A 12,914-nucleotide genomic window follows, 5' to 3' on the forward strand; every position below is an offset into this window, starting at 1 on the left:
CATCTAAGTCAAATCAACAGGCACAAGAGACTCTTAATAGCCTCTGTTCCAGAAAGAATCTTCACTTTCCCCCTCCAACATCAAAACTTAATGTTTTTTCAGCTTGATTATCCAGAAATTGTTTGTAGTTTGGCCTCTGAACTACCTTCTCAAGTCTGTAAGTCAAAAACATGCATGTCCTTTTTAGGAAGGGAAAATGATGACTATAGACATTTTAGTGAAACGGGGTCAAACCCTGAAACAATTATATATATATATTTGTTGTTGTTTTTGTTGCGACAGGACCTCTCTGTCACCCAGGCTGCAGTGCAGTGGTACAAACATGGCTCACGCAGACCTGACCTCCCAGGCTCAATCGACCCTCCCAACTCAGCATCCTGGGTAGCTGGGGCTACAGGCATGTACCACCACGCCCACCTATATTTGGTATCTTTTTGTAGAGATGGGGTTTTACCATGTTGGCCAGGCTGGTCTCAAACTCCTGAGCTCAAGTGATCTACCCTCTCAGCCTCCCAAAATGCCACAGTTATAGGTGTGAGCCACCACACCTGGCCCTGAAACAGAGTTTTAAAAATCACATGATTGTCTTGCTCAAAATGGCTTCAAGTTGCTAACCCAATGTTATCACCTAATAAACGTTATGGGGTTTCCCAGAGACCTTTGAGTAGGATCTCTGTATTAAGACCTTTGAAATATTGAAAGTTTAGGTTCAGATACAAGGTTTCTGGTTTTTGAAAAACACAGAAAGACAATTGAAATGCTATAGCAGACGGGGCAAGAGGCTGAGGGCGGGTGGATAATCTGAGATCAAGAGATTGAGACCAGCCTGGCCAACATGGTGAAACCACAAAAGTTAGCTGGGCATGGCGGCACATGCCTGTAATCCCAGCTACTCAGGAGGTTGAGGCAGGAGAATCACTTGAACCTGGGAGGTGGGGGTTGCAGTGAGCCAGGATTGTGCCACTGCACTCTAGCCTGGACGACAAGAATGAAATTCTGCCTTAAAATATATACATATGCTATAGCAAAGTGAGCAGAGTTACTTTAAAAAAAAAAATTTATAACCTCTTTTACTATACTTCTCAAATAAATGAGCAAATTTAACTTAGCAAGATGAGATCTTTCAGAATGGCATATGTGAGACAGTCCAGGTGTCACACAGAACTTGAGCTCTGGAGTTCAAAACAATTATCAGTGCGTTAAAATCCTACTATAAAGGAGTGTGCAGATATAAATTTAAGACAGTGATCAAATCATGTTTCATGAGCCAAGCAACTTAAAAACAGAAATAACTGAATACCACCCATGCCATGGTGACTAGACAATCCCAAAGCCCTGGAGCTTGAGCAGGTGGTAGCACCACTACAATGACAAACATTCCTCTAGGAAAAAGCCACTGTCACAACTGTGATTTCAACTACGAAATTCTTTTCTGCACGTATGTAGGAGGAGGTAGGCAGTATTGATTATAGTAAGAGCTTGAATGCAGAACCACACACCAGCTGGGAGGCCTCAGTACAAATCATTTAAGCCCTCTATGTTTCTGTTCCTCCACCTGGAAAACAGGCAAGACAATAAATCTATCTTACAGAGCTGTTACCAGAATTAACTAAGATAATGCAGCTAAACTCTTAGCACACCGTATCTAAGCAATAGAGTTATTATAGTACTATTATTATCACCAGTGTGCTTTCAGAGAAAACAAAGCTCAAAGTTCACATTAACTTGGCATGTTGAAATGTTTTCATATTGGGGTATGAATCATCTTAATCTTTGTATTACATTAGGGATACTTAGAATGTTCCAGTCTTTACAGAATATTTATGTTATATACTAGGATGTTCTTTCCATTTTGAAATGCTACATTCTCCCTATATGATTGAAAGTATCTGCCTGTTGGAAAATTGGATTATCATGAGATTATCAGGTCTTCAGGTCTTTAGTGCATGTTTATACCCAACCTTAGCCCCAACTACTAAGAGCCACTAAATAACTGTCATTGTTAATGAAAACAGGCACCAATTTCTAACTAGTCTATCATACATAGACTATTTTTTTTCCTGCTGTATGCTCATCTCTGCTATCTACTTTGGGGCTGAAACACGTGCGCTCTTCTGACAGAGATTTTAATTATGTGCCCTATCCAGACTTTGCCACAGAACTGTTTTTTTGGTTTGTTCTCTGTAACAGAGTCTCACTCTGTTGTCCAGGCTGGAGTACAGTAATGCAATCATGGCTCACTGTATCCTTGAACTCCCTGATTCAAGCACTCCTCCCATCTCAGCCTCCCAAGTAGCTGGGACTACCAGGGCATGGCACCACATCTAGCTAATTTTTTTTTGTAATTTTTGTAGAGATGGAGTTTCACCATGTTGCCCAGGCTGGTGTTGAACTCCTGAGCTCAGGTGATCTGCTGCCTCAGCCTCTCAAAGTGCTGGGATTAGAGGCATGAGCCACCGTGCCCGGCCACTGTTTAATTATCCTAGCTACACAACTCAGAGTATTTTAAAGTTACAAAAGAAGATCTCTTTTTTTTTTTTAAGTGTATTGCGCAGGAAAAAAAAAATCTATGTAATTACACAGTTTATTACATAGATAATTACCTGTGTAATTACATTTTTATATTCCACTTTGCTTCAGGAAGTTTTGGCTTAATTATAATTTAATGAAGGCATGACTAATTGTGATTTTCATTAAAGAATGTGTACCTGTTAAAGCAAATCTGTAGTGTTTTACACATTAATTCCAGAAGTTAAAAACAAATGACATTTTAAAGTGTGTGTGTACTTATGTGAGTGTATGTGTGTTTGTCTTAAGCAGAAACATTCCCTCACATCCTTTGTTCACTATTCTAATTGTTTTCTCACAGTTCAAGTCCATGACATGATTTTTTTTAGAACGATGGCCATCTTTAAAAGAGTAATGCTTATTCCATCTTGGAGACCTTTAGGGACAGATACATCATAATGTTCCAATTTCTACCAGTACTTACTATAAAGAGCATTTATATTATATTAAACCAAAATCCACTCCAGCTGTTTTTTAAATTCATTTCTTTCTAATCTGTCCTCAGTAGGGATTTTAAAAACAAACAAACAATCAAAACATTCTCCAGGACATCCAAAAGATGTACTTTTTAACAACCCTTCAGACACCTGAAGACATGATTAAGTTCTTTTCTGCTTCTTTTGAGATACAACCTTTCCAACTTCTCACCATGGGATCAATTTTTTAAAAACTTCCTATGGATTCTATGAGCCTCTCTATGTGTCCAAATCTCTGTGATTTGATACACAATAGCTTTTATAAGGAAATGACTCAATAATGCATCATAATACATCTAGGACCCTGGTTCATAAGCTTGTGCTCTGGTATACCAGATGTCCAGATTACCTTTATGACTTTATAAGAATGTCAAATAGGTATAAATTCACACACCCTCCTCTAGAGAACATGACTAAAAGAAGCTGTCTCCTCAAAGATATCTAGATGGCTGCTCCTTGTCCCCAATCAACTTTCAGACACCTTATCCTTGGCATGACAAATTCTATAATGCCATTCAACCTCCAGGGCTCCCCACTCCCTTTGGAATCAGGCTGAGGCTAGACTCCCGAAATCACATCTCTGTCCAACTTCATCCTTCTCTCATCCTTGTCTCTCACTTAGAGGTTTCTCTTAAAAGCCTTCTTTCAATAAGCCACTTGCACAATGCTATAGTTTGGATGTCTCTTTCCCCAAACCTCACACCGAAATTGAATTCCAATACTGGTGATGGGGGCATAAAGAGAGGTGCTTGGGGCCATGAGGGAGGATTCCTGAAAAATTTCTTAATACCTTGGGGAGGGGTGGGGAAGGTGATTTTTTCACTCTAGTTGTTCCCCAAAGAGCAGTTGTTAAAAAAGAGCCAGGCACCCCCCACCCCCGCACACCTTGTTTCTTTTCACCAAGTGATCTCTGCACACACCGCCTTCCAGCATAAGCAGCCTAAGATTTTCCTTAGATGGCCAGTCTCCTGGCAGGCAGAATCATGAGTCAAATAAACCTCTTTTAAGTTACCCAGTCTCTGGTATTCCTTTACAGCAACACTAAATAGACTAAGATACACAAGAATCCCTGTCTCAGGCTTCCAGGGAATCAGATATATGACACCTAGAATTAAGAAAAGTTTGGGCCAGGCACAGTGGCTCATGCCACTGTAATCCCAGTACACTGGGAGGCTGAGGTGGCTGACGTGATAAGATCACTTGAAACCAGGAGTTCAAGACCAACCTGGGCAACATTGTGAAACCTGGTCTCTACAAAAATAAAATAATAAAAATAATAAAATTAGTCAGATGAGGCCAGGTGTGGTGGCTCATGCCTGTAATCCCAACACTCTGGAGGCCAAGGCAGGTGGATTACTTGAGGTCAGAGGTTCGAGACCAGCCTGGCCAACATGGTGAAACCCCATCTCTACTAAAATACAAAAAATTAGCCAGTGGTGGTGCATACCTGTAGTCCCAGCTACTTGGGAGGCTGAGGCAAGAGAATTGCTTGAACCTGAGAGGTAGAGGTTGCAGTGAGCCAAGATCACACCACTGCATTCCAGCCTGGGCAATAGAGCGAGACTCTCTCAAAAAAAAAAAAAAAATTTAGCCAGGTGTGGTGGCATGTGCCTAGAGTCCCAGCTACTCAGGAAACTGAGGCATGAGAGGTCGAGGCTGCAGTGAATCATTGATCATGCCACTGCACTCTAGCCTGGGCTACAGAGCGAGACCCTCTCTCAAAAAAAAAAAAAAAAGTTCATGATGCCAAAACATCAGTGACAGTCAATGACAAACATTAAGTGCTCTTTTCTCAATCTCCAAAGGACTTTACTTCTGACTTTCACACGGATATCATGTTTGAATCAGATACATACATTATCAGATAAATCAATGTGTAATACTTAATGATTAGATCACACTGACTTGAGCAGTCTTTAGTGTAAATAATCACTTTTAAGGAAATGTGATTATTAAATCATGGTCATAGATCTCTCTCAATTACCTATAGACAGTGCTTCCAGTTAAAATTGCGAAGGACATATTTTTCTACCACATAGCTCCATCAATGCTGGTTATCATCATGCCAAAAAATGTACTACTATTCTCTTTTATCCAAGGCTTTAAAATGTGAGTGTATTCCCTTATCTTCACCCACCCCAACACACGCACAAATTACTCACATAAATGAATAACCAATAACTTCCAAGTATGGGCTTGCTACAGCTTGTGGAATGAGTAAAAGATCTGAATATACTGAACTTACCTGCCAAGAGCTATAGAAGCCCTTAAAACTGGTACAGGCACACCTCATTCTATTGAGTACGCTTCACTCTGCTGCACGTCACAGAAACTGCATGTTTATGAATTGAAGGTTTGTGGCAGCCTGGCACGGAGCAAGTTTACCACGCCATTCCTCTAAGAGCATGGGTGGTCCCAGCATCACATTTTGGTAATTCCTACAATATTTCAAACTTTTACCTTCTTATTACATCTGTTATGGTGACCTGTGATCCGTGACCTTGGATGTTAATATTGTAACTATTTTGGGGAACCACAAACCTAAACATGTAAGATAGTGAACTTAGGCCAGGCATGGTGGCTCATGCCTGTAATCCCAGCACTTCGGGAGACCGAGGCGAGTGGATCACCAGGTCAAGACATCGAGACCACCCTGGCCAACATGGTAAAACCCAGTCTCTACTAAAAATGCAAACAATTAGCCACAAGTGCCTACACTCCCAGCTACTCAGGAGGCTGAGGCAGGAGAATTGCTTGAACCCGGGAGGCGGAGATTGCAGAGTTGAGTGTAGATGTGAGTGGAGGCTTCGGACCTTTGGCTGGGTGCAGCCTCCTTGGCCATGTTTGTGTGGTTGCAGAAGCAGCTACAAAGCTCATTGAGAGCAGGACTGTTGTCTGTAAGGCAACCCAGAAACAAAGAAACCAGAAGAATAAATCCAAGGCATTCTCCAAACTTTGGTAGATTCTACAGACAAGGAAGAGCGCCCGTTGGCAGATGAAGAAGTCACAGAGCTGCTTATTGGACTGTTCTCAGGGCAGCATACATCCTCAACTACTGGTGCCTAAATGAGCTGCTTCATAGCCAGAGATGAAACATTCATGAAAAATGTTGTCTGAAGCAGGAAACTGTCCATGCAGAGAATCTACATCCTTTAACTTATGACCTGCTCAAGAATGAAACTCCCGAGCACTTTGGGAGGCCAAAGCAGGCGTATCACCTAAGGTCAGGAGTTCAAGACCAGCCTGGCCAACTGATGAATCCCCATCTCTACTAAAAATACAAAATTAGCTGGGCATGGTGACTCGTGCCTGCAATCCCAGCTACTCCCAGAGGCTGAGGCAGGATAATCGCTTGAACTCAGAAAGTGGAGGTTATGGTGAGCTGAGATCGCGCCATGGCACTCCAGTCTGGGCAAAAAGAGCAAAACTGTGTCTCAAAAAAAAGAAAGATGGATCACCTGAGATCGGGAGCTCAAGCCCAGCCTGACAAACATGGTGAAACCCCATCTTAAAAAAAAAAGAAAGAAAGATGGAAACTTATTTGATCACCATACAGAAGAAGTTAAGACTCAGACTTCCTGTATTGACTATGCTGAGAATGGCTAAACTGCCTCAGAGGGTGGGATAGGGCATACCATTCCTCCAGGCTCTCTAATGGGTTTATCTCCCACTGTCAATCAAATATTTCAAGACACCTGGGTGGAGCGTGTGGCTTTGAAACCTGATCAGTGATTACAGGACAACTCAACAGAAAAGAAGATGGTCTATGCACCACTTGGAGGCAGGCATCATCACGTTGAGAAAAATTTTGCCCATGTTCAAATCAAGACAATTAGGTCCACTTTATCTCATTTGTATGAATTTGATTTCATTGATGGATATTTTCCCACTGTAAACTGTAAAACCGTGATTCATCACACCCCTAAAACCCAGTTATCACACACAAATGATGATCAAAATGAAAAAGGCTACAAAGAATTAATATGTGAAACCCCACCGTAAGCTGAAAAAGCATTTGAAAAGAATGAAATTCGCAAAACAAACCTCAATGTACTGTCTTTTTTAGTGCAATTTTAAGAGACAGCTTAACTTAAGATTTCAATATTTTATTTACTGCATGCTTTCATCCCATCTAATGGCTTTAACAGACATTTTCTAATAGCTTTATGATGGCTAATTAATATACATGCTTTAAAGAAGTCAAGCTCATTACTTAAAAAGCTGCTTAGGGAGATCTAGGTCATAGGCAGATTTTAAATAATAATTTCTGAGCACAGGCATTCCTCAGAGGTATTGCAGGTTTGATTTCGGACCACTGCAATAAAGGGAATGTTGCAATAAAGTGAATCTCATAAATTTGCTGGTGTTCTCAAAAAACCAGTTTCTTGATTTATCATAAGAAGAACCTCCTTATCTCTTCATAGAACTGAAGAATTAGGGGCTTGCTCTGGGTTAGGCTTTGGCTTACAAGAGAGTCATGACTGTGAGGATCTCCCCAGCCCACTCACACTTTCTCCACGTCAGCAGGAAGGCTGTTCCAGTTTCTTATCATATGTGTGATCACTGGAGTCACGCTTTTCTTTTCCTTCGAGAACTCTTCCTTTGCATTCCCAGCTTAACTGTTTGATGCCAAAGGCCTAGTTTTTGGCTTACCCTGGCTTTCAACAAGCTTTCCTCGATGAGCTGAATCATTCCTAGCTTTTGATTTAAAGTGAGAGGCATGCTACTGTTCCTTTCAATTAAATGCATAGAGGCGACTGCAAGGCTATTAATTGGCCTAATTTAAATACGTTGTGTTTCAGGAAATAGGGAAACTTGAGCTGGAGGAAGAGAGAGAGAATGGCTGGTCAGCGGAGCCCTCAGAGCACACCCATTTATTCACTATGTTCACTATCTTTTTTTTGAGAGGGAGTCTCACTGTCGCCAGGCTGGGAAACATGAGGAGACTCTGTCTCTGTAAAACATTTAAAAATTAACTAGGTGTGGTGGCACACGCCTGCAGTCCCAGCTATTCAGAAGGCCAACATGGGAGGATCGCTTAGGCCCAGGAGGTTAGCTGCAGTGAGTTGTGACTGCACTGCACTCTAGACTGGACAACACTGTGAGACCTCAACTCAAAAAAACAAAAACAAAAACCTGATGTTCATAATGCTTTTACATTTGATTCTTTTTTTTTTTTTTTTTTGAGGCAGAGTTTCGCTCTTGTTACCCAGGCTGGAGTGCAATGGCACGATCTCGGCTCACAGCAACCTCCGCCTCCTGGGTTCAGGCAATTCTTCTGCCTCAGCCTCCTGAGTAGCTGAGATTACAGGCACGCGCCACCATGCCCAGCTAATTTTTTTTGTATTTTTAGTAGAGATGGGGTTTCACCATGTTGACCAGGATGGTCTCGATCTCTTGACCTCGTGATCCACCCACCTCGGCCTCCCAAAGTGCTGGGATTACAGGCTTGAGCCACGGCGCCTGGCCACATTTGATTCTTATTTAATAATTAATTTTTTACTACTGATTACATTCATTTCAAAAAGCTTGTGGATTTCGCAGTTGCATTCAGAAGGATTCTTATTTATTAATTAATTTTTCAACACTGATTATATTCTTTTTAAAAGGCTGTTTTCCTTGTTAATGTGGTCCACAGATCAAAAATATCTGCCATTCATTCATTCATGTTTTCATTGACTGGAAGTTTTACCTCACAAGGTAGAATGCTTGTATCAAGTAAACAGAATAAATATTTTATCTGATATCAGGGGTACCTGAGTACTATCCCCCTTGATGGCCCCAAACATTTTCATGCTTCAGGAAGCCAAGTCCTCACAAATATAAACCAGGTATCTGCATGCTTACCCTAGCAAGTGCTTCCTCAATAGTGATCATCTTCTCTTTGACCATCATCATTAGCTGAATCCGCTCCTCATCGCTCATCGTTATTTCACTGGCAACGTAACCAACATCTTCTCCTAGAAATTGAGGACAAAGAATAACAGGAATGAAAACAGGAATGAGGAAACAGAATGTCAATGCTGACACCTGCTGTCTCCGGCTAGGGAAGAATGTTGCTCAGGACACTACCTATGTGGAATGTTACTGAGGAAGCAACAGGGTAGCAAAAGTACGCTGCTTTTTTTTTTTTTTTTTTTTTTTTTTTTTTGAGACGGAGTTTCGCTCTTGTTACCCAGGCTGGAGTGCAATGGCACGATCTCGGCTCACCGCAACCTCCGCCTCCTGGGTTCAAGCAATTCTCCTGCCTCAGCCTCCTGAGTAGCTGGGATTACAGGCACGCACCACCATGCCCAGCTAATTTTTTGTATTTTTAGTAGAGACGGGGTTTCACCTTGTTGACCAAGGTGGTCTCGATCTCTTGACCTTGTGATCCACCCGCCTCGGCCTCCCAAAGTGCTGGGATTACAGGCTTGAGCCACCGCGCCCGACCCAAGTACGCTGCTTTTTAAGAGGCCAATAAGCACTTCTGATGGAGAAGCAGGCTTGCAGAACATGTGGATGTCACCGTAGAAACAAATCCTTCAAGATGATCAGAGCCTTTGAGATGGAGCGCCCAGTGGATGGGTTTCGGAAGAAAGTGAGAGAGACCTCTGCAATGTAAGTGAAGTAAAGATCTAATTCATACACCCAACTGGATCACACAAGCATTCCAAGGCTCCTTCAGCTGTGGGTTCTCTGTGTTCTTTCATTTGAAATATAAGTGAGAAGAAAGTATTTTTGCAACGAAGTGGGAAAGAACCCTAGGTCATGACAGACGGAGGAAGGTCACAGAGTCTAGACCCACATCCTGGCAAAACCTTCCTACTAAGCTATTTCACTGTTAACATTCCTCAGAACTAAGTGCAGCCAGCCCGGTGCAGTGGCTCATGCCTGTAATCCCAGTACTTTGGAAGGCCAAGGCAGGTGGATCACTCGAGATCAGGAGTTCGAGACCAGCCTGGCCAACAAGGTAAAAGCCCATCTCCACTAAAAATATGGAAATTAGCTATACATGGTATCAGGCACCTGTAATCCCTGCTACTCAAGAAACTGAAGCAGGAGAATTGCTTTGAACCCGGGAGGCGAAGGTTGCAGTGAGCCAAGATCTTACCACAGCACTCCAGCCTGGGTGACAGAGCAAGACTCCGTCTGAAGACCAAAAAAAAAAAAAAAACCAAGTGCAAATCACAGACATGAATCATATTGAGTCAATCAAAAGAAGGACGCCATACAGGTCTGTATCTGAAAGCATTATTGTCATAAATTGGTTTCCAAACTGAGGGAAAATCAACTTCCAACTCACACCTGTAGGCAGCTAGAATTGCAGAGAAGAGAACGACCCATGAGATTCCTAAGATTTTCCTACAGAGCGAACGGACTGCTATTGCCTCCAGTATATCTGAGCCACCTTGGGCAATGATGCCTCTAGTCAGCATGTGCAGAAGGACATTACAGCTCATGCTAGTGAACATGAGCTGTAACATCTCCACTCCAGTCCTGCATGCTACTCTCCTCCCCTTCTTTCTCACTTCTACTTTTCACCAGCTTCCAGTATTGTTAGGATGCCTGACTGTGGCTTAATTTGTCTTTGGTGTTAGGGACAGAGAGAAAGAGTCTGCCTGTAGACTTGTAGGGAACCATTTCAGGCACAGCTGACTTTAAAATTTATGTTCCCCTCTATTTCCCTATCTCATTTCCATTGTGTAATCAATCAATCCAAATATAATCCTCAAGTTCCCTTTGCTACTTACACAGGGGGCATAATAGCGTGTGCTGGGTGAAGAGAGAAGCCTCACGGCAGAGAAGGTGATGGGGAATTGGTTGAATTCTTTAAAAATCCACGTTATCTGGTAAACTATGGGCTTCCTCTTTCCCTCCCTCTCCCTTTCTCCTTAGCTTTCTTTCTAAATTAGACTTTTTTTTTTTTAGAATCCAAGGTTTATTTTGAATCACAAGTGGTGCAGTGTATACAAAAAAAAAAAAAAAACAAAAAAAAAAACTGGGAATGCTTAAAAGTAGGACAACTTTGAAAAAAAGAGCCACGTGGAATGTTGCCAAGGAACCCAGGTGTGCGGTGACTTGTGTATTGTTCACATCCATTTTTCTCATTTCCACGCGTATGGATAATTAGACAGACGTTCCACACAGTGGAGGGCCCTACGATTTTGTAAAGGAAAACAAGTAGCGTCACTGGTGATCAAGGAAAACTTTTTATCTATCGATAACTTCATTCAGCTGGACTGGAATCTGGAAGTGGATTTGTTCTGGTTTCTTCTTTGAATACTGGGGAAACATAAATTTTATAACTGAGCCTCAAAGGGATGACATATTTACTTACTATATAAACAACAACAAAAGACACAGCCGAGAGTAGGGCAGAACTCCCTTCACAAAGCCGCCCGGGCAAATTCCCATGATGTCAGACCACTAGAGTTTCCAGGGGCAACACCCAGAACTGTCCCGCCGCAGAAGAGCGTCAAACGTTTAGAATAATGCAAAGGCTCTAAGTGGGAATGCAGGCAAGAGAGCCCCAAACCAGCACATGCAAGGGCTCGCAAGACCCTTTCGGGTTAGATCTCGGCAACAGAAGACTAAAGATCTTTCTGAGGTTGGTGCAACTGAGAAAACTAAAGATTTGGCCTCCGCTGTCAGATCTATGAAGGGAAAACGCTGTGAACTTGCCCTCTTTTGTTTTCTTTGACTTAAAAAAAAAATCACTGGGATAAAGTCTTAAAGGAACAACAGGAATGTCAGAAAAGTTGAACCCTTTATGGGCACGTGCAGTGAGTTATGCTAACTCAGAGCATCCACTGAGGTAAGCAGCATAGGCTTCTTCACATGGTAGAGCTAAAAGGACCCACTGTCCGCCAGCTGCACTGCAGTACCTTTTGAAGTCTGTCTCATTATTCCTTTCTGGTTCTTTCGGAAGTTCTGCCAGAAATACTTGTTTTTCTTCTTCCAGTCTCCTTTTCCTTAAAAAAAAAAAAAAAAAAAAAAGGAAGAAAAAGCATAAGCAATAAATTCATTAATAACAAAAGTAGCCTCTTCCTTATAATTTGAAGCTGGTAAGAATACTTTGATTTCACAAAAGGACAGTTTTTTTTTCTTCTTTCAGTTAATGGAAGAATGGGAGATGCCTATAAAGTTGTTTAAAAGAAATGCAAATTTCCCAGTAGCAAAAAAAACGGTGCAGTGGAGTTAAGATTAGAAACACAAAAACATCAAAAAGGAAGGCAAACCATGCGTTCTTGTGTTTACTTTGATGTTTGTTTAACGACTGGGCCTAATTTGGCCTTGTCTTGCAGTATATTTCCCCCGCTTTGCTCTTAGCCACAATTATTTCAACTATACCACAAATAGGGTATTTTAAGAAGTTAACTTTATTTTGTTGTTGTTTCTGTTGTTGATCTACCCTTGGTTTATTTCTGTTATTCCAGATTTAATGACACAGACAGAATGGTTGGTATGTCCTGGGCCCACAGGTCAGGGGAGTGGGTCCCCTGGGTCTGTGGGTCTGGCCCCCACTGTTACTCTCTGAAGTGTGGTCTGCAAGGTTCTCGGTATGGCATGACTCCCACGTCCCTGGCATTCAGGCTACCTGGTGACCCACCTACAACTTACCCAGGGCACAAAGACAAGAAAGACTGCAATCCGGCTGTGGCGTCTCCCAAATGGGTTTCCCTTTACCCGCCCCACCCTCATCCTTTCCAAACTACTGCAGTGACTTTCAAGGGCAAACAACTTCGCTGCTCTAGCGAGACATTTTTCATATGTAGTTAGGGTTCTGATCATCAACAATATGTGATACCTTTTTTTTTTTGAGACAGAGTGTCGCTCTTGTTACCCAGGCTGGAGTGCAATGCCGCGATCTCGGCTCACCGCAACCTC

At 42.1% G+C, this 12,914-nt stretch overlaps 1 protein-coding gene across 4 annotated transcripts in view; it reads right to left on the reverse strand.

The window, feature by feature from the left end:
* The window catches only part of SASH1 (SAM and SH3 domain containing 1), a 283,962-nt gene that overhangs the window by 66,057 nt on the left and 204,991 nt on the right, over positions 1–12,914 (reverse strand). For all 4 annotated transcript variants that reach the window (XM_074397302.1, XM_074397301.1, XM_074397300.1 and 1 more), the window contains exons 6-7: positions 11,912–11,998; positions 8,892–9,004 (exon numbers count right to left, since the gene is read on the reverse strand). In XM_074397302.1, coding sequence (XP_074253403.1) covers positions 8,892–9,004; positions 11,912–11,998 — 200 coding nt within the window. The remainder of the gene's footprint in view (positions 1–8,891; positions 9,005–11,911; positions 11,999–12,914) is intronic.

Source organism: Saimiri boliviensis, chromosome 4, assembly GCF_048565385.1.
Source record: "Saimiri boliviensis isolate mSaiBol1 chromosome 4, mSaiBol1.pri, whole genome shotgun sequence".
In the NCBI taxonomy this organism is placed as follows: domain Eukaryota; kingdom Metazoa; phylum Chordata; class Mammalia; order Primates; family Cebidae; genus Saimiri; species Saimiri boliviensis.